This window comes from Onychomys torridus, chromosome 23 (genome assembly GCF_903995425.1).
Source record: "Onychomys torridus chromosome 23, mOncTor1.1, whole genome shotgun sequence".
Lineage (NCBI taxonomy): Eukaryota > Metazoa > Chordata > Mammalia > Rodentia > Cricetidae > Onychomys > Onychomys torridus.
The window spans coordinates 59,252,055-59,273,470 of record NC_050465.1 but is presented as its reverse complement, the minus strand read 5'-3'; the positions used below and the strand labels follow the sequence as shown (position 1 = coordinate 59,273,470).

The window sequence follows — 21,416 nt, the reverse complement described above, 5'->3', positions numbered from 1 at the left end:
TCCATGTAAAGTAAATGTGTACCTTGTTCAATGTTTTACCAAAAGTTTGCTCACTATGTTAGAAAACCTGGTCACCAATGTCAATACTGCTTATGACATCTGAATTACCATTAAATGTCATTGACTGGCAATGTAGCTATCACATCCACAGTGACCCTGTTTATGGTTGTAGGTGGCAGACTGTCCCATTTCTTCTGGTTTATTTGTGCCCAAACTTTCACATTTTGAAATACACATTACTATTAATTACTCTTGCTTTACAGTGAATGCGTTTTATGTAGTGGTCATTGTCATATGGGATGTGGGCGTTTTAATTTTTCATTTTTATTTATTTATTTTCTTTTTTGAGACAGGGTTTCTCTGTGTAGTTTTGGTGCCTGTCCTGGAGCTCACTCTGAAGACCAGGCTGGCCTCGAACTCACAGAGATCCACCCGCCTCTGCCTCTGGAGTGCTTGAGTGCCGGGATTAAAGGCTGCGCCACCGCTGCCTGGTTGATGTGGGCTTTTTATGCATGAGTCTTGATTTGAACTGATGCAGGGCATGTCTTGTTTGGTTGAGGAATGTGTAGCTAAGAGATGATGCTGAATGCTGATGATAAGAGGTAGTTTGCAACATTTCTTCAGACTGTTCAGATAGGTCTCCCCTAACCCTCCCGTCTCCAGAGCCTGGTCTAGAAGCAGGGGATATGGCTGAAAATTCTTGAGGGAGGGGTCCAGAACTCAGCTGCTAGGTTAATGGCTGATGGAATTTGCTCAAGAGCTGGGCAAAGGTGAAAGAGCCATGTCCCAAGCCCTTATTTCTCTCTCTCCGCTTCATTGACACCCCCAACCCCTCCCCACGGCGGCCAGTGCACTCTGCTCAGCTCACACTCATACCTCTTTACTCAACTAGCCCAGGGCAGCCAAGACGCAATGAGTCAGGGCAGCATGAGCCCATCACCTCTCCATCCTGTTCCACTCCTTTCTGTGGGCTCCCAGGACACCCCTGCTCCCCTGCCACCACTGCTGCCCGCTCTCCAGAATCCCTCTCCCTCTCGGTGTGGGCCTTCCACCTGGGGCCTCAGCTGTCTTCTGGCTCTGCAGGTAGGAGGTAGGGGCGCTGGCTGAAATGGCTGTTTGGAGGGAGTCAATGTAAGAAACCCACAGACGGGTCCTTCTCCAGCTCATGCCTCTACACTCTATCCGCAGCACTTCCTGGTCCTGGCATCTCTGCTCTGTGCCTCCCACCTGCTGCTGTTTCACAGTCTTCCCCCAGGGGGGCTCTCATACTCACCTGCTCAGCTCCTGGCTTCCAGTTTCTTTTCCTGTGGTGTGTCTACGGTCCTGCAAACTTGCATGGGCAGCAGGTGAGGGGCACTCCTTGGAGAGAGGGAATAGGCTCCCAGAAAGAGACTTAAGGGAAGCCTGTTGACGGTCACACGTTTCCAAACCTGCTGGGGCTGCTGTTCCTTCAGGCTGCCTCTAGTCCAGGCTCCATCCTTAGAATTCCTTATCCCCGCACTGGTGCTGACAAACCAGAAGCTACCTCTGGCCACCAAGACACCTGGAAATGGTGAGTATGAAGTCAAGACAGGCTAGTGGCAGAAGTACGTGCTGGCTGGAGGTTGGGCGGTTAGTACTGTAGCTGAGCATCATAGAGAGAGGTCTTGGGGGTCACACCAGGCATCAGTTAGGGATGGAGAGCACTGAGTCTCCATCCCATTGACACCTCTCTGTCCTCCAAACTTCCAGTCTCCCTCTCACTGCGCCTGTGTAGTTTGACAAGCTGCCGTGGCCTGGAGCTCTGGAACACTCCTCTCCGAGAGGTGAGTGCCTGAAAAAAGACAGCAGAAGGACTGAATGGATGGTCCCAGCATGGCAACATTCTTACTTCCATTATGCAGACACCGACGCTATGGGGGAAGGAGTGAGGCAGGAGGCTATCCTTGCAATTAGTTAGAAATTCCAGGCTAGGCCTGGAGAGATGGTTCAGCAGTTAAGAGCACTGACTGCTCTTCCAGAGGACCCGGGTTCAATTCTCAGCATCCACATGGCAGCTCAGAACTGTCTGTTAACTCCAAGATCTGACACCCTAACACAGACATGCACGCAGGCAAAATACCAATGCAAATGAAATAAAGGTAAATAAATTATAAACATAAAAGAGGGCAAAAGAGGGCTGGAGAGATGGCTCAGCCATTAAAGGCTAGGCTCACAACCAAAAATAAAAAGAAAGAAAAGAAGCTGGGTGGTGGTGGCGCACATCTGTAATCCCAGCACTCGGGAGGCAGAGACAGGTGGATCTCTGTGAGTTCGAGACCAGCCTGGTCTACAAAGCTAGTCCAGGACACACATTCCAAAGCTACAGAGAAACGCTGTCTCAAAAAACAAAAAAACAAAAAACAAAAACAAAAACAAAAAAAAAAAAAAAAAAAAAAGAAAGAAAGAAAGAAAGAAAGAAAGAAAGAAAGAAAGAAAGAAAGAAAAAGAAAAGAAAAGAAATTCCAGGCTGAAGTCAACTTGATTGAACAGAAAGTCCTCTCCATCCTCTCCTCTACTCCATCAGGTGTCGGGGGCAGTGGTGGTATCCGGGCTGCTGCAGGGCACAATAGGACTTCTAGGGGTTCCTGGCCGTGTGTTCCCCTACTGTGGGCCACTGGTGCTGGCTCCCAGCCTGGTTGTAGCAGGGCTCTCTGCCCACAAGGAGGTGGCCCAGTTCTGTTCCGCTCACTGGGGCCTGGCCTTGCTGTAAGTGAGTCCCGAGAGGTGTGGGATGGTACCCAGTGGGTGTGCAGACCTGGGGAGGATAGCGCTTCTGGCTTATCGGATTCCACAGCCACCTGGGCAGGGATAGAGGTTTGAGATTTGGAATCCAAGGCTTTCCTTGAATTCATGCAGTCTTCCTGATATTCATAGTCACATGCTTCAGTACCTCAGGGTACCTCCCTACCCCTTCCATGAGGAGTTTCTTCCTTGGGACCTCCTTTTACAAGTCTGCTCACTTGCATTGTCCTCACAGACCTGCAAAGCTCCTTCTCTTTCCTAGGCTCATCCTGCTCATGGTGGTGTGTTCTCAGCACTTGGGTTCCTGCCAGGTACCCGTGTGCTCCTGGAGACCAGCTTCAACTTCTTCAACTCCCATTTATATGCCTGTCTTCCGACTCCTTTCGGTATGTGGGGACTCTGGGCAGATGAAGTGAGAAGGGCTGGCTGATGTGCATAGCCAGGCAAGGTGGCACATACCTATAATTCCACACTGGGCAGATGGAGGTAGAAAGATTCAGGAGTTCACATTCTGCTATTTAGCAATATTCAGCCCAGCCTGAAATACATGAACAAAAAACCGTATTGGCTCCCATCACACATGTGGGTGGCTCATAACTGCCTGTAACTCCTGCTCCAGAAGCCGAGTCCCTCTTCTGGCCTTCTAGCCGCTCCCCCATACATAAACAAAATAAAATAAAATAGTTGAGCAAAATGTGGTGGCACACACCTTTAATCCTAGCACTTGAGAGGCAGAGGCAGGCAGATCTCTGTAAGCTTGAGGCCAGCCTGGTCTACATAGACCTTATCTCAAAAATAAAATAAAATTGTTGAAACAGACAAAAGTGTGTGGGGCTGACCTGGAATGTTCCCTCGATTCCCTATTTCTGAGTTTCTGGTGACCCCACCTAGGCTGACTCAGAAGGTTCTGGGGAAGAGGGAGCTCTCGTCCATCTCATTATTACCCTTCAGGTGCTTACCCCTGTGGCCTGTGTGTGGATCATCTCTGCCCTTCTGGGTCTGAGTGTCATCTCCCTGCAGCTCTCTGACCCCACTGAGGCACCATGGTTTTGGCTGCCTCACCCAGGTAGGTTTTCCCCTATGCTTCCATTCTCTCATTCAAATCAAGGCTTCTGTTTCTTTGAACTCACAATTTAATAGACTTCAGCCAGGTGAGGTGGCACATATCTGTAATCCCAATACTTGGGAAGTAGAGGTAGGAGGATCCGGAATTCAAGGTCATCTGCAGCTACATAACGAGTTTGAGGCCAACCTGGGCTACATGAGACCCTGTTTCAAAAAGAAAAAAGTCACCCAAAAGATTTAATGGAGCTCACTTTTTTTAAAAAAAGATTTTATTTATTTGTTTGTTTTTATTATGTACAGAAGAGGGCGCCAGATCTCATTACAGATGGTTGTGAGTCCCATGTGGTTGCTGGGAATTGAACTCAGGACCTCTGGAAGAGCAGTCAATGCTCTTAACCTCTGAGCCATCTCTCCAGCCCAGAGCTCACTTTTTAATTCTGAATAAAATCTGTGTTTTCTCAAAACACAGATGGAGAAACCGCCAACTTAAGGGGTTGCTCCCCCCCCCGCCCCACTTCACTGCAGGTGCATTATCTGGGTTAGAGTCGGGAGATGTTATACCATGCATACTTACTCTCCACCCATTGCTTACTCCTGATATCCCTGACCAATGAACACGTTTACATTATCAGCCCCTGTGGACATCTCTGGTGGTAAACTGTAGAGCTGCTGCCTTGGAGTCAGGGTATGTGAGATTTTTGTCACTCATGCCTATTTTCATGGTGGTGGAGATCAATCAGTTAGAACCTTGTGCACAGTACTCAGCAAGTGCCTTGCACTGGTCTCTGCCCCAGCCCTTCATCGAAGGGTTTAATAACAGCTGGTTGAGTTCTGAGGAGGCCCTGAGCACATGGTAGACATAGTGACGAATACAGGAGTGATAATGTCTACTTCACGGAGCTGACAGTCTGCTAGGGGTTTATAGATAGGAACCAAATAAGCAGCTAAGTAAATGTACCTAAGTGGAACTAGGATTTGTGGTGAGAGAAGAATGGGGAATTTGATGCTATTAGCGGGGTTGAGAGAAGTGGTTTTTTTTTTTTAAATTTAGAGTTTCTGTTTAGAAGTGTTCTTTTTAAATGATTTCTTGACATGTTCCATACATGTATACAATGTATCTTGATTATATCCAACTCTTCCCCCCACTGCCCCCAGCACATCCCCATCCCAACTGCATGTCCTTTAAAAAAAAAAAAAAAAAGATTCACTGAGTCAGATTAGTACTGCCTGGATGTGCATGGGTGTGGGGCCATCTGCTAGGGTCTACACCTCTGGAGAAAAATGATGGTCCCTACCCAGCAGCTACCACCTAATATAGCTCCTCAGCTAGGGGTGAAGCCTTATGAACCTTTACCTCACTCATGCTTCCATGCTGGACTCCTGAACGGCTTGATCTTGTATAGGTCTTGTGCAGGTGACCATGGCTGCTGTGAGGTCATGAGTGCAATGGCCTTGTCATGTCCCGAAGACAGCATCTCACAGCACTCCTCCCAACCCCCAGTTCCTACATTCCTTTTTGTTGTTGTTGTTTTGAGACAGGATCTCACATAGCCCAGGTTGACCTTGAACTTGCAGTTGTAGCCAAGGATGGCCTTAAACTCCCTGTACCTTGCCAGGGTTGTAATTACAGGGATGCGTCACCACACTTGAATGTGGTGGGAGAAATAATCTTTGAAGAAGTGAGATGAGATGTAAGAGGTGGAGAGAGTAGGAGCTAGTTGGACAGGATGCAGGAGACAACAGCATACTAGGTAAACAGCACGTGCAAGGGCCCTGTGGTTGTCAGGAACACGGTATATCCAGGGCCCAAAACAAGGCTCATGTGTTTGAAGTAAAGTGGAATGTGATAGGAAATGGTACTAGAACAGAACTGAGAGTCAGACCAGCCTTGTAGAGAAGGGTTCAGTGGTTTTGCCCCACAGTATTATCCTGAAAAGGTAGAGCATCTGGGATTCTTGTGGTACAGGCATTTAGGGGCAAAGGGATGCTCCAGGCTTGAGTCTGATCTCTAGGTGACTTCTACTCCTACTCCTCCTCTTTCTCCTCCTCCTTCTTTTTCTTCTTCTTCTTCCTCAGGTGAGTGGGATTGGCCCTTGTTCACACCCAGAGCCCTGGCTGCAGGAATCTCCATGGCTTTGGCAACCTCCACCAGCTCCTTGGGTTGCTATGCCCTGTGTGGCCAGCTGTTGCATCTGTCTCCTCCACCACCACATGCCTGCAGTCGAGGGCTGAGCCTGGAGGGGCTGGGCAGTGTGCTGGCAGGGCTGCTGGGGAGTCCCCTGGGCACTGCATCCAGCTTCCCTAACGTAGGCACAGTGAGTCTTTTCCAGGTACGTGGATCTGAGACAGGACTGAGGGGATTGGCAGTACAGGGGCAGGAGCTCATAGGGATTGACTGTCAGCTGGGCCAGCTCTCAGACAGGTGCCTAGAAGTGCTAAATGCTATGAATGTAGAGAAATAGGAAATCAGTATGTCAGGTGAATTGGGAGCTCCGCCAAAGCTCACTACAGTGAAGAATGAATCAGAGGAAGCCCTGTTCTCTAGGTAACTTCACAAAAAAGGAAGTGTATAGAATAATTTGAGAGTAGTCAACCCTGTCATGAAAGCAATGATGTGTGGGCTGAGCAAAGAGGTTCCTTAGATAGAGTGGCTAGGATGCTTAGAAGGGTCACACTTAAGCTGGGATACGAAGGATGAAATGGAGTGGGCCAGGCAAAGATCTGGTATAGTCCAAGGAGTTGGCTAGTGTCTCTTCTTCATGCAGACCGGTTCGCGGCGAGTAGCCCACCTAGTGGGGCTGTTCTGCATGGGGCTTGGACTCTCCCCAAGGCTGGCTCAGCTCTTCACCAACATCCCACTGCCTGTGCTTGGTGAGTAAACAGATGTGAAGACAGGTATTAGAAGACTACTTGGCCTAGCTAGTTGGCTAGGCTGGTGCCATTTCTTTCTAAGTAGCTTCTTGGAAAGGATAGGGACATATGCCCTTGTTTGCTCAGTCAGACGGAGTCTCTTGCAGAACCAGAAACAAGCCTGTTGGTTACCTTTTCTCATTTCAACCTGCCTGTCCCACAAACCCTGAACTTTGCCCTCGTTCTACTGCTTTGTTTTCTTCTGTATGAGGCAGGTGGGGTCCTGGGGGTGACCCAGGCTGGGGTTCTGTCTGCTGGATTCTCCAGCTTCCACCTGGCTGACATTGACTCTGGGCGAAATGTCTTCATCGTGGGTTTCTCCATTTTCATGGCCTTGCTTCTGCCAAGGTGGCTCCGGGAAGCCCCAGTCCTGCTCAACACAGGTAGGTGGGGTGGAGGGAAAAAAAAAAAGAGTAGGGTGGCACAATCCTGAAAACTGCAAACAGCATGGCTTGTCTAGAGCAGTGGTTTTCAACGGGGGTCATTTTGTTCCTTGGGGAACATTTATCAATGTCTGGAGACATTTTTTTGGATGTCAGAAATGGGGAGAGAGAGGATTGTTTTTGGATTGTTTGCTTGTTTTAAGACATGGTTTTTCTGTGTAATAGTCCAGGCTGTCCTGGAACTTGTAGATCAGGCTGTCCTCGAACTCAGAGTCTTCCTGCCTCTGCCTCCCAAGTGCTGGGATTAAAGATATGTGCCACCACACCCAGTGAGTAAAAGGGTTGTTACCGGCATTCAGTGCTTACAGAGGTTGTTAAACATCCTATGAAGCACCAGACAGTTCCTTATAATAGGATTATCGGGTCCAAAGTGTTAGTAGGATTGAAGTTTCGAGGCTCAGGCCAGAGCACCAAAGGTCAGAAGTGGGAGAGACTGGGGCTTTTTAATGCCAAACTGTCCAGAGAAAGGGAGCCTGGGACAAAGGTTATCTGGAGGGTGTGTGGGTGCTTAGAAAACATGGTGTTAAGAAGGGTTCCTATGGGAAGGGCCTGAGTATGGGAAATGGAGTTTGTAGAGGGACAAAGTGGGATGGAATGATGGCTGAGTGAAACCTGTTCCTGGCCCAAGACTTAGTTTAGGTCTGAAAAGGAAGACACATCACCTTGGACAGTATCAGTTACCTTCCTGCCTGGCCCCACCCCTTTGTAGGCTGGAACCCCTTGGACATGTTCCTGCGTTCTTTGCTGGCAGAACCCATTTTTCTAGCTGGTCTTTTGGGCTTTCTTCTAGAAAACACCATTTCTGGTAAGTTGGGACTAGGTCCTAGGGGAGTGGCTGGGAAGTCATTACTCCCTGAGTAATGACTAATCCCTCCTTGTACTTATTTTTTCAAGGCAGGTTTTCTTTGTGTAACAAAGACCTGGCTGTTCTGGAACTTGCTTTGTAGACCAGGCTGACCTCAGATTCACAGAGATCCACCTGCCTCTGCCTCCTGAGTGCTGGGATTAAAGGCGTGCGCCACCATGCCGACTTACTTATTTTTAAGGATTTATTTTCATTTTAAATTATGTGTATGCATGTGCGTCTGTGGGGATATGCATATGGATTCATATCCCTCCAGACATGGAGTTACAGGCAGTTGTAAGCCATCTGATATCGATACTGGGACTTGGAACTTGGGTTCTCCGTAAGAGCAGTACCAGCTCTTAACTGGGGAGCTATCCCTCCAGCCTGACCAGTCCCTCTTTTGCAGGTACACGGATTGAGCGAGGCCTAGGTCAAAGGCTGCCAACTTCTTTCACTGCCCAAGAAACTCAGAAGTCCAGGGAGAAGGCTGCTCAAGAGTACGGGCTTCCTTTACCCATTCAAAACCTGTGTTCCTGCATCCCACAGCCTCTCCACTGCCTCTGTCCAATGCCGGAAGACTCTGAGGATGAGGAAGGAGGGCCCTCTAAAACAGGAGAGATGGCCGACTTGTTGGCTAACTCTGAGGAGTCATGCCCTACAGCTAGCAGAGAAGGGTTTAGGTCCCAGTAATTACCAAGAGCACCATTTTTGTCTTTATTAGTTTAGCAGTAAATCCCAGCTTGCTGGAGTCTCTTGCCTTCAAGGCACTACTTTCTCCCGGTGAGAAGGTGTATGTGGCCCACTTAGATGCGCCATTTCCCAGTAGAATGGGCGGCCTTTCCTCCTCTTAATCAGGCTACAGTGTTCAGAAGCAGGGGGCATGGGTTTAGTGAATAAATGAGATTTTTGCCTGTGGACTGTCAATGCCGCTTGAATGAACTCTAGCGTTCAAATAGTATATCGAGTGCTTCCCACGAGCAAGGTCCTGCATCCACAGATATGAATATGACAGGGTCCCTGCCTTCTCCCTGCATTTAAGGTTTAAATTAGTAACTAAAACGTAAAGCAGAAGATAGTCTATAATACGAAAATAACGATGAGGGGGCAAGGAATTAGGAAAGCAGCAGGGCTGCGAGTGGTCTTGACAAGTGGGTTTTCGGGTCCCCGCCCACTACAGGTCTTGGCTCCGCCCCCTACCCAAGACCCCGCCTCCTCGAGTGTGTTGGTGGGGGGGTGGCCTCTACCCTAGGCCTTTCAGTTTGCGCACGAGGACAGGCCCGCCGTGAGGAGGGTGGGAGCTCCCGCAGCCGCTGACGGTAGGTGGGACCGGTTTCGAGTCAGAGCCGCGATCTGGGTCCGGCCGGACGCCGGAAAGCGGAGAGAAACTTTCACGGTGACCCCCTACCCGGGTGCTTTTTCCCAGAAGGGACCGCGCGCGCAGCCGGGGCTTTGGGGCAGGCCTCCAGGAGTGGGCGGTCCTGCGCGTGCGCAATCCCCCTTCGGCGTCAGTCTTCTCGGGTAGCTCCTAATCATTAGCTGGCTGGCGTTTCGGCCCATTGGGCTGAATTCGCTTTCTTACCCCTTTAGGGTCCTGAGCCATACCTGCAAGCTTCCGGTGCTTTAAAAATGAGACACGGGCGACCAAGGCCCTGCAGGAGTGGTGGATGGACGCCGTAGGGCGCTCCCCGGGTGGCCTCTGGCTGCAGGGCTTAAGGTTTGCCCTCTCTGGTGGCACAGGGCGTGGGCCCACCGGATGATCTGTGGGGCCTTGTTGCCCTCTGCAGGGTGTTGTCGGAACTATCCTGAGAAGAACCCACAGCCTAGTGACAGAACTTGCAACTTCACATTCTCATTGTTAAAAGACGATCACGCCAGGCGGTGGTGGCGCACGCCTTTAATCCCAGCACTCGGGAGGCAGAGCCAGGCGGATATCTGTGAGTTTGAGGCCAGCCTGGTCTCCAAAGCAAGTTCCAGGAAAGGCGCAAAGCTACACAGAGAAACCCTGTCTCGAAAAACAAAAACAAAACAAAACAAAAAAAGACGATCACACTGGTGATTCTTTCAAGACCAACTTGGACTGGGGAATGTAAAACCCAGAGGACTTAGATTCCTCTCCCACCATGCTGGAGACGATCTCAGGCCCCAGTCCATTCTACCACGGAGTTATCTAGTGTTTTTGTTTTGTTTTTTTGAGAAGCTCTTGCTATGTTGGTCTCCAAATCAAGATCCTTCCTGCCTCAGCTTCCTGTGTGCTAGGATTAGAGGCATGCCTCATCATGCTTGACTCACCGAGTTAAGCTTACCTCAGTCCAGGCTGAGTGGTAGGAGCAGCCAGCCTGGGTCTGGTGCTGAATGCTTTACACATTTTTTTTTTTTTTTTTTAAAATAGGGCCAGCTGTCCCTGGCCACATTAAACAGCTTCCTCCCATTCAGACAAAACATTAACTTGTGGGTTTTGGCCTTGGAGACTTAAGGAAGGACCTGTTAGGCCAATAAACTCAATTTTGGTGACTTTTAGAGTGCATGCCAGGATGTGCCTATAAGGGAAATTAGAGGGTTTGGCAACTTCATTTGTATTTCTAAACTTTTCCAATGTAAACTCTTGCCCAGTGAAGACTCTAACCATTCCAAGACCAGTCTTTCCCGTTGGAACAGCACGTGATGGAAATAACCATCTCTACACAGAGGGTTTCAAGGCTGCTGCAAATAACCACCATATATGCAGTCACGTGTCACTTGAAATGGACATATGTTTTTGAGAACCGTGTTATTGGGCAGTTTCATCACTGTGCAGATATCACACAGTGCACATGCTTGAACCAAGATGCCGGTCATGTCACTCGGTTCTACGATCTTAAAGGATCCCTGTCATATATGCAGTCTTTGTGACGGTATACATTTATGTTCCACCTGTTAATTACAGGGCAAATTAAGGAGTGTCATGAGACAGTGCTTTGAAAGCTAGGAAGACTGATGGCTTCGACTAAGTTGGAAATGACTGTTACATCAGAGTTAAACAGGAATTTCATTATTTTTCTCTGTAGTCTTAAGCTTTCACCTCCTGGCACTTCACTTTGTATTTATAGCTGAAAATAATGAAGGAAATCATGACTTTCTATTCGCACAGGAAAAATAAATTCTGTCAGACAGACTTATTAGTTATTACATATTTAACTAGGTTGAGGATACAGCATTTTTTCAATGATTTCATTTATTTTTATGTGCATTGGTGTTTTGCTTGCATGTATGTCTGTGTGTGGGTGTCAAAACACTTGGAGCTGGATTACAGACAGTTGTGAGCTGCCGCGTAGGTGCTGGGAATTGAACCCGGGACCTCTGGAAGAGCAGCCTGTGCTCTTAACCACTGGGCCATCGCTCCAGCCCACATAGCAGTCTTTATTGAGGAAGAAATGTTGGTCTCTAGGAGTTCCAAGCTTAGCAGAAGGCATGTGGGCCTGCGTGTGGGGTTGTACCCAGTTATTCAAGTGGGGTTGTCTTTTTCTCTGTGGTGTGGACTGTGCTGCCCGCTCATTGCTGAAAGGGACTTGGGACGTTTCTCTCTTGCTTTTATCAACCCTTGTGTGTGTCTATCATGCCACTGTATCCCTGTCATCACATTCGTAATGCGATGATAGTCATGGGCATCTTGACTATCATAATACTGTAATGCATGTACACACGACTTTTCCATAATTGTGGAGGATTCACTTGAACAGACTCTGAGTAAGAATTTCTGTTTTAGACAAGGGGGACTATGTCAAAGTAGATTATGTAGGCATGTAATTGTGAGAGGATAATTAAATAAAAGCTTCAAAATGAACCTCTGTTTTAGGATTCTTTTTTTTTTTTTTTGAGACAGGGTTTCATGTAGCCCAAGCTGGCCTTGCTTGAACTCACTATGTAGGTTAAACTTTTGTTTATTTGGAATTTTGTTTTGTTTTTTTGAGACAGGGTTTCTCTGTGTAGTTTTGGTGCCTATCCTGGACCTCAATCTGTAGACCAGGCTGGCCTCCAAGAGATCCGCCTGGCTCTGCCTCCCAAATGCTGGGATTAAAGGCCTGCGACACCAATGCAGGGCTTATTTGGAAATGTTTTAAATTTAATTTTTTAAAATTTTATTTATTCATTTCATATTCTCTTGTCTGGGGGTAAAGATGTGTGTGTGTGTGTGTGTGTGTGTGTGTGTGTGTGTGTGTGTGTGTATCAGCACAATGCATGTAGAAGTCAGGACCATCTCAGAAGTGGTCCTCAGGTGTCTCCTACTGTTTGTGAGTCTCAGCTTAGAACTTTGGTAAGTAGGCCTGGGTGTAGCTGCCCCCTTCTTGGCCTTTTTTGGCCTCTCTCTTGTTAGTCCTGGGACTACAGGTACATACTACCCCACCAGGCTTTTTCTGTAGGTCCTAGGCATCTGGATCTAGGTCCCTGTGAGCAGGCATGGTACCAGTAGATTCTTGGCCTTTCTTGGCCTCTCTCTTGTTAGTCCTGGGACCACAGGTACATACCACCCCACCAGCCTTTTTCTGTAGGTCCTAGGCATCTGGATCTAAGTCTCTGTGAGTAGACCTGGTACCAGTAGATTCAACCTTGGTCTCCCCAGCCCAACCTTGGTCCTCCCACTTCCTTCCCCCAGTGTTGGGATTATAGGTGCACATCACCAAGTCTGCTTTAGGATTTTATTATTTGTTTCCAAACTTTCTTTCCTTCTTTTTATTAAAAAAATTATAGCACAGGCGGTGGTGTTGCATCCCTTTAATCCTAGCATTCGGAAGGCAGAGGGAGGCAGACCTCTGAGTTCAAGGCCAGTCTGGTTTACAGAGTGAGTTTCAGGACAGCAGGGCTTCATGGAGAAACCCTGTCTTGAAAAAACAAAACAAATATAGCACTTATCGGTGCTTATGAGGAGGTCAGAGAACAACTTATGGGAGATAATTGTCCCCTCTACCATATGAATCCTAGGGATCCAGCTCAGGTCGTCAGGCTCGGCACAAATGCCTTTTCCTGCTGAGCCAGCTCACTGACCCTAACTTTGCTTTTAGCAGCCAAATAATCTCAATGTCCAGCCCCTCATATTCAGGACTTAAGTTTTATTTATTTAGTTTTTTTGAGACAGGGTTTCTCTATGTAGCCTTGGCTGTCCTGGAACCCATTCTATAGACCAGGCTGGCCTCAAACTTGGAGATCCACCTGCCTCTGCCTCCCAGGTGCTATAATTAAAGGTGTGCACCACCCTGGCAATTTTTTTTCAAGACGAGAGTCATTTTTGTCCTTTTTTTTTGGGGGGGGGGGTTTCAAGACAGAGGGTTTTCCTGTGTAGCTTTGCACCTTTTCTGGAACTCACTCTATAGCCCAGGCTGGCCTCGAACTCACAGAGATCCGCCTGGCTCTGCCTCCCAAGTGCTGGTCATTCTTTTCCTTTTTAAAGTTCTAGGAAGGATAGCATCATACATACAGGATCCAAGTAAAGATTCAATAGGATTGGCTTCCATATTATATTAAATGCATCAATATGCTGTTTAAACACTATGGAAGAAAGAGATCTGCTCTTTCTTCCCCTTTCCTCTTTTGTTCCCTCTTTTTCCTTTTCCTTTCCTCCTTTTACACCAAGTTGAGTCTGTCTCCTGTATCCCCAGCTGGCCTGGGAATCCTGAACTCAATTCTGGGATTGAGGCATGCACCACCACACCTGGTAAAGACATGTTTTCTATTCTTTGGGAACTTTGTAAGAAATATTCTGATCTTTAAAAAAAGATTTTATTTATTTTTATTTTATGTATATGAGTTCCCCCCCCCCCCCCCCGGCATGTATGCGAATACTACATGTGCAGTGCTTGAAGAGGCCAGAAGAAGGCATTAGATCCCCTGGAACTGGAGTTACAGATGCTTGTACGCTGCCATGTGGGTCCTGGGAATGCAATCCCAGTCCTCTGGAAAAGCAAACAGTGCTCTAACCTCTGTGCCATCTCTCCAGCCCCAAATTCTAAATAAACGTGAGGTCAATTGTCAAGGGGTAGTTAGACTGGTTATGCAAAGTGGGGGGTGTGCTTGCATGCCTCTGTCTTACTGTTGACATGGGATTGTGAGTGGTCTTCTTGGGGTTGGATTTCCTGGAGGCACTGTGCTAAATTAGGACTTTCCTGCAGATGGAGGAACTAGAGCAAGGCCTGTTGATGCAGCCATGGGCATGGCTACAACTTGCTGAGAACTCACTTTTGGCCAAGGCGTCTATCACCAAGCAGGGCTATGCCTTGCTGATTTCAGATCTTCAACAGGTGTGGCATGAACAGGTGGATGCTTTGGTGGTCAGCCAGCGAGCCAAGGTAAGAATGTAAGTGTGAAGAGAGGTATCACTGTGGTTTGGTGTGCTGGCTGTAAGACGTTAATATCCATCAACCTGTCTATCTGTACATTGGCAAGGAAGGTTGAATTGGTTGGAAACAATTATCGGCTTAACACCTCTATCCTGAAGATGCAAAATCTGAATTGCTCTAAAATAGGAAACTTTTTACATCCCAAATATTCAAGCATTCAAAAAGTTGTAGTTTTTTTTTTTCCTGGAGCTGAGGACTGAACCCAGGGCCTTGCGCTCGCTAGGCAAGCACTCTACCACTGAGCTAAATCCCCAACCCCAAAGTTGTAGATTTTAGATCAGTTCAGATTCTGGATTTTGGGGTTAGAGTTGTGCAGCTGATAAAAATCTGTGCATATATTCCAAAATCCAAGAAACTCAGAAATCTGAAACATTTCTGGAGAGCGAAAGAGAAAGAGAGAGCACGGGAGAGACTGACTTTGCATGAACAATAATGCACACTGTCATCTCTGTCATACGATGTGTTCAGGTCTCAGTACGTTGTTCTTCCCCGGGATGGAGCTGTGGAGCAGGCTAGCCCATCTTCGATCTTCGGGGCTCACTCTTGTCTTCGTTTTGCTGTGATGCGTTCCCTTCCTCTCCCGCCCCTCTTCTCCTGCCCTTCCTCTCCTGCCCGTTCTCTTCATGGGTTGCCCTTTGCTCCTGCCTTTGAGGAGTTGGCTTTTAACACCTGCACTCTGCCTCTCTAGGAACTGAACAAGCGCCTAACTGCGCCCCCCTCAGCCTTTCTACATCATCTGGAGGAAGTGCTTGTCCCGTTGTTTAAAGATCCCGCTCACCCTAGCCAAGCTACCTTCTCCTGTGATCGGGTAGCAGAGGCACTGATTCTTCGGGTGCGCAGTGAGCTGTCTGGTCTCCCCTTCAATTGGCATTTCCACTGTACTCCAGCTAGTTCTTCACTGGTAAGTGCAATTTAGATAAAGCTGCAGGTGGGGATCCCAGCTGCTTCAGGTAAAGATCAGGGTGCCCTTATATTTCCTGAAATTCTTTTTTTTCTTTTCAGGACAGGGTTTCTCTGTGTAGCGTTGGCAGTCCTGGAACTCACTCTGTGGACCAGGCTGGCCTTGAACTCACAGAGATCACACCTGCCTCTGCCTTAGAGTGCTGGGATTAAAGCGTGGTTAAACCACTGTCTGGCTGAAATTCTGCCCATCTCTGCCTGAAACAGTTCCACTTTTCTTGATTTTTTTTTTTTTTTGAGAGTCTTATTATGTAGCCTTAGCTGCCCTGAAATCACTGTAGAACCCAGGCTTGCTTTGAACTTGAAGCAGTCCTCCTGCCTCAGCTTCCAAATGCTGGGATTCACCATACCTGGCTTAAAGCAGAGGCTTTAATAGTTCCAAGTAGCCAGGCGGTGGTGGTGCACGCCTTTAATCCCAGCACTCGGGAGGCAGAGCCAGGAGGATCTCTGTGAGTTTGAGGCCAGCCTGGACTACCGAGTGAGTTCCAGGAAAAAGATGCAAAGCTACATAGAGAAACCCTGTCTCCAAAACAAAACAAAACAACAACAAAAAAATAGTTCCAAGTTATGACTTATCAAGACCACTTTGATAACAAGTAGAGTGTGATACTTTCTATTTTTTTTTTCTTTTTTGAAACAGAGTTTCTCCATGTGATTTTGGTACCTGTCCTGGATCTTGCTTTGTAGACCAGGCTGGCCTCAAACTCACAGAGATCCTCTTGGCTCTGCTGGAATTAAAGTGCTGGAATTAAAGGTGTGTGCCACCGCCACCTAGCGTGTGATACTTTCCTAAGCATTTTCTCCTTATGATTTTTCTACAAGATAGATATTATTATTTCCATTTTTCAGAACAGGAAACCAAGATTGAAAGTAATTTGCCCAAAGCCATCCAGCTTATTCATGACTGAGCTAGACTCTGCGTTAGTCTAGTGAACTTCAAAGCCCTCCTTTACAGACTAGGAGGACCATGCCTTCTTCTTGCTTGTAGCTTTAATGCCCTAAGAACTTTTATTAATTTTTAATAATAAATTTAAGAACAAGTTTTCAGCAAGGTGTGGTGGCACATGCCTTTAATCCCAGCACTTAAGTTTGAAGCCTGCCTGGTCTATATAGCAAGTTCCAGGACAGCCAGAAATACATAATAGAGAGATCTTGTCTCAAAAAAACAAAAACAAAACAAAGCAAAAAGACACATTTTCTTCCTTCCTTCCTTCCTTCCTTCCTTCCTTCCTTCCTTCCTTCCTTCCTTCCTTCCTTTCTCTTTTAAAGATTTATTTATTATGTATACAGTATTCTGCCTGCATGCCAGAAGAGGGCACGAGATCTCATTACAGATGGTTGGGAGCCACCATGTGGTTGCTGGGAATTGAACTCAGGACCTCTGGAAGAAAAGCCAGTGTTCTTAACCACTGAGCCATCTCTCCAGCCCAAGACACATTTTCAAAGCTGGGCATGATTGTACATGTCTGTAATCATAGCACTAGGGAGATAGAGGCAGGAGGATCATGAGTTCAAGGCCATCCTCAGCTGCACAGTGAGTTTGAGTATAGCATAGCTACATGATACTCTGTCTCCAAAACCAACCAACTGCTAGGCATGGTAAATGCCTTTATTCCCAGCACTCAGGAGGCAGAGGCAGGTGGGTCTTTGTGAGTTCAAGGCCATCCTGAGAGAGTTCCAGGACAGCCAGGACTGTTACATAGAAAAACAAAAAAACAAACAAACAAACAAAAAAAAGGGGGGGGGAGGAAGAAAGAAAGAAACTGACTTTGGATTTAGTATATCTTGTTTGAATCCCATCTTTATTGCTTTGAGGATTTGAGATAGTCTTTAAAACTTAAACTAGAAGCCTTGAATTTCTCCCAAATATCCACTGTAGCTGATGGGAACGTAAAATGATACAGACAGTGTCTTAGGGTTTCTGTTGCTATGAAGAGACACCATGACCACAGAAACTCTTATAAAGAAAAATATTTAATTGGGCAGGCTTATAGTTCAGAGGCTAGTCCATTATCATCATGGGGGGACATGACAGCATGCAGACAGACATGGTGCTGGAGAAAGAGGTGAAAATTCTACATCTTGATTCGCAGGCAACAGGAAGTGAACTGAGACACTGGGAGTGGCTTGAGCATAAAAAACCTCAAAGCCCACCTCCACAGTGACACACTTCCTCCAACAAGGCTACACCTCCTAATAGTACCACTCTGTATGAGCCTATGGGGCTAATCACATTAGAACCACTACAGGCAATTTGGGGAATAATGCATGTGTATGTGTGCGTGGGTGCACGTGCAAGTGGGTTAGCATATGTGTAGAGGCCAAATGTCAAATTCAGGTGTCTCCCACCCACCCCCCTTTTTTTTTCCCAACATGGTGTCTTAGTGAGGATTTCTATTTCTGTGAAGAGACACCATGACCACGGTAACTCTTATAAAGGAAAACGTTTAATGGGGTGTCTTATATTTTCAGAGGTTCAGTCCACTGTCATCATGGTGGGACATGGTGGCAGGCAGGCAGACATGGTGCTGGCTACATCTTGATCAGAAGGGAATAGGAAGTGGCCTGGGACACTGGGAAGTATCTTGGGCATATATGAAACCTCAAAGTCTGCCTCCACAGTGACATACTTCCTCCAACAAGGCCACACCCACTCCAACAAAGCCACACCTCCTCACAGAACCAGTCCCTTTGGGAGCCTTTTCCTTTCAAACCACCCCATGTGGCACTGGCTGTCCTGGAGCTCGATGGTAGACTAGGCTGGGGTTAAAGGCATGTGCCACCACTGTCCAGCTTCAGGTGTCCTCCTTAACTACTTCTCTACCTTGGTTTTTGAGACAGAGTCTCTCACTAAACCTGAAGCTTGCTGATTTGGCTAGATTGGCTGGACAGCAATTCCCAGAAACCCTCCTGTCTGCCTCTGTAGTGTAGGATAACAGATGCTTACCACTTTCTGTTTGTTTGGTTGTTTTTTCAGATCTCACTATGTAGCTCTGGCTGTCCTGGAACTCGCTCTGTAGACCAGGCTGGCCTTGAACTGCTCACCAGTTTTTATGTGGGTGCTGGAGCTTCAGACTCAGGTCTTTATGATTGTATGACAAGCACTTTACTGACTGAGCTATCTCTCCTGCCCCCAACTTTTGTTTTTAAGATGAGTATACCCTACTTAATCCAGCCATTCGATTCCCAGGTATTTACTTAAAAGTGATGAAAACACATGTCTAGCTAGGTATAGTGTGGCACATGGCTTTAATGCCAGTACTCTGAAAGCAAAGGCAAGGTGAGCTCTAGGAGTTTGAGGCCTGCTTAGGCTACGTAGTGAGTTCTAGGCCAGCCAGAGCTTTACAGTTTCACAGTGTCACCCAGTATCACAAAACAAGAAACAACTCTCTTAGCTCCCCTTCCCCACATAGAGCCACTCAGAGACTTCTTCCCAATTGTTCATTGTGGCATTTAAAAAACTTATCTTGTGTGTATGTGTTTAGCCTGCATATCTGTCTATGCACCACATGTGTGTCTGATACCTGCAGAGGCCAGAAGAGGGTATCAGACCTCCTGGAACTGGAGTTGCAGAGAGTTGGGAGCTGCCATGTGGATGCTGGAAATTGAACGATCCCAGGTCCTCTGGAGAGCAACCAGTGCTTGTAACTGCTGAGCATCTCTCCAGCCCTGGTTTCTTTGTTTGTTCTCAAGCCAGAATAACCCAAGAGGTGAATGGTTAAACAAATTATAGTATATCATATATAGGATATTTAAGAATCAATGAATAGTGCTTGCCGTATTCAGTAGCACTCAGAGTGTTCTTTGAGAGGTGTAGCTGCAGGTTGTCCAGCAGCGCCATCTGCAAAAGCATCATTTTCTAGTTCCCACTTCAAGGTATTTCTACTTGAAGTTTCCTATAGGTGATGTGATAGTTTGGCACCAATAAATGAATGTAGATGGAGCCAAGTGGTGGTGGCACACGCCTTTAATCTCAGCACTAGGGAGGTAGAGGCAGGAGGATCTGTAGTTTGAGTCCAGCCTGGTCTACAGAGTAATTTCCAGGACAGCCAGAGCTACACAGAGAAACCCTGTCTTGAAAAACAAAACAAAACAAAACAAAAAAACAACAACAAATACAAAACAAAAAAAGAGGAGACTGTAGATGGAACAAAGAACTTTTTTTTTAAGGATTTAATTTTTAATAATATGTATTTCTGTGAGTGGGCTTGTGTACTTGAGAGGCCAGAAGATCTCCTGGACCTGGAGTTACAGCACTTGCTGGGAACCAAACTTGTGTCCTCTGGAAGAGCAGCAAGTGCCCTTAACCTCTGAGCCATCTCTCCAGCCAGCAAAGGACTTCTCGACAGCTGCTGTTTATTTATTTATTTATTTGTCTGGAACTTTGTAAAGCACCATACTTGAGGGCTAGAACTGCTCATTCATCAATGGTTGGTTTGTGGTACTGGGGACCAAACCCAGGACCTCACGCTTGTTAGGCATGCACTCTACTACTGAGCTATACCCCAGCTAAGGATGTTCTCTGATGTTGCCAAGGCTGGCCTCTAACTCCTGGGGGCAAGACCACCTCAGTCTCTCAAGTAGAGACTGCAGGTATGCCCCCTTGTGACTGACTTTGGGAAGAAACTGCTGAGAGCTACCCACAGGTCCTGTCGCGTAGTTAACCCTCACATTTGTTGACTTGACTTGAATTTCTTATGAACTCTTCCATCCTACTTTACATACAGAATTTTGTAGTCATTCACAGCCCCTGGGTTTTTCTAGGTGACACCAGGGGGCACTGTTTCCTCAATGATGCTTGTTCTGGCCTCCAACCATTTGAAACCTTTGAGAATCCCTATCCAGAGCTAGTCTAGTGTATTGTATAGTCCTACGAATTCAGACTAGTGTGAGTGGGGAGGCAGCTTTCCTGGAGGTTCCCTCGAGTAATTTCTTCTTTCAAAAGTACAGAGTAAGTCAGGGGTGTAGCTAGCTCAGTGTTAGAGCCCTTGTTCAGCATGGGCCAGGAACTCCAGCCCTGGGGGAAAAAGGCAATAAAGAACACTGGGGTAATGATAAAATGATGGAGGAAAAATGAAAGGCGAAGGAAATTATTTTAGTGTGGTCTTCCAGCTGAGGAGCTGCCATGGGAAAGAAGCTGCAGTGTTAGAGGAGAATGAGTTTTGGTTGGCCACAGGGAGACACTGGCTTAGAACAGTTGGTTAACAAGCATATTTGAAGTTCAGGTGAAGTCCTTATCATGAATGAAGAAGGCTGTTATCCCAGGGAAACCCCTGGGCTGCAGGGAACTTGGCAGGGAAGAAGCTGGGGCTGGTAGACACTATCAGGGATGTAGGCGGCTGCTGTTTCAGGAGGGTGTGTGTGTCTGTGAGGTCATGCGGTTGGAAGTTTTGTCTGTTACTCATTCTTGTGATAGTTTTCATTTGCTTTTTTTTGAATGGGTAATTCATGCCAAAGACAAACATTCCATGAAGCATTTAAAGTATACAGTTTAAGAAACAAACAAATGGGCTCTGTCTGCTCTCTTATTTTCCTTCTAAAGCAGTTACCAATTACTAATATCAGCTTTCCATTTATTCACCTCCCCCCACCCCCAGTCTTATGTAGTCCAGGCTATCCTCAAAGTCACAGTGTAGCCAAGGACCCGTAAACCTCTCTTTTCCTGCCTCCACACCCTCAGCACTGGGATTCAGGTGTGCTGTCTGGTTCTCTGTGGTGTTGGTGACCGAACCTAGGGCTTCATGCATTCAAGACAAACACTCTATAAGCTGAGGCACATTCTTGGCCATCTTTTCTTTCTCTTTGATGGGATGTTGCTGTGTAGCTCAGCTCGAGTTTGAAATATTTCTGCCTCTGCTTCCCAGATGCTGAGATTACAGGTGTGAGCCATCGCGTGTTATTAACGCTAAGGGACGTAATAGCTCTTAACTATCTGTAGTAATTGTGGAATATGTAGGCTCTGGGTCTCTGCTTCATGATTCTGTATCTGTTTCTACGTGTGGCAAATTTTTCTTCACTCCCCCCTTTTCCTATTGTCCGTTCTTTCTAGTGTCTAATATA

General features: G+C 46.9%; 2 protein-coding genes across 4 annotated transcripts in view; both read left to right on the top strand.

The window, feature by feature from the left end:
• The first annotated feature begins 902 nt into the window (after positions 1-902).
• Slc23a3 (solute carrier family 23 member 3) lies at positions 903-8,942 on the top strand. Of its 3 annotated transcripts, none has more exons than XM_036173684.1 (12): positions 903-1,083; positions 1,189-1,346; positions 1,455-1,552; positions 1,732-1,805; positions 2,546-2,727; positions 3,026-3,149; positions 3,715-3,829; positions 5,905-6,158; positions 6,594-6,699; positions 6,954-7,121; positions 7,891-7,986; positions 8,435-8,942. In XM_036173684.1, exons 1-12 carry the CDS (start codon positions 913-915, stop codon positions 8,716-8,718), a joined length of 1,830 nt encoding a protein of 609 aa, XP_036029577.1. In that variant the 5' UTR covers positions 903-912; the 3' UTR covers positions 8,719-8,942. The 3 variants fall into 3 exon arrangements, with proteins under 3 accessions (XP_036029577.1, XP_036029578.1, XP_036029579.1); XM_036173685.1 differs by having other exon boundaries at positions 928-1,083; positions 1,455-1,573; positions 8,435-8,718; XM_036173686.1 differs by lacking the exon at positions 5,905-6,158 and having other exon boundaries at positions 928-1,083; positions 3,057-3,149; positions 3,784-3,829; positions 8,435-8,718.
• Positions 8,943-9,245: 303 nt separating this feature from the next.
• Positions 9,246-21,416, top strand: part of Nhej1 (non-homologous end joining factor 1) — a 97,268-nt gene continuing 85,097 nt past the window's right edge. The window contains exons 1-3 of the mRNA XM_036173460.1: positions 9,246-9,344; positions 14,169-14,345; positions 15,085-15,297. Of these exons, the coding sequence (XP_036029353.1) occupies positions 14,169-14,345; positions 15,085-15,297 (390 nt within the window). The 5' untranslated portion in view covers positions 9,246-9,344. The remainder of the gene's footprint in view (positions 9,345-14,168; positions 14,346-15,084; positions 15,298-21,416) is intronic.

Coding starts and splice junctions, on each gene's coding strand:
- Slc23a3 (XM_036173685.1), top strand. CDS start 928: ATGAGCCCATCACCTCTCCATCCTGTTCCACTCCTTTCTGTGGGCTCC. Junction 1,806..2,545: donor GGAACACTCCTCTCCGAGAG/GTGAGTGCCTGA, acceptor CTACTCCATCAG/GTGTCGGGGGCAGTGGTGGT. Junction 2,728..3,025: donor CACTGGGGCCTGGCCTTGCT/GTAAGTGAGTCC, acceptor TCTCTTTCCTAG/GCTCATCCTGCTCATGGTGG.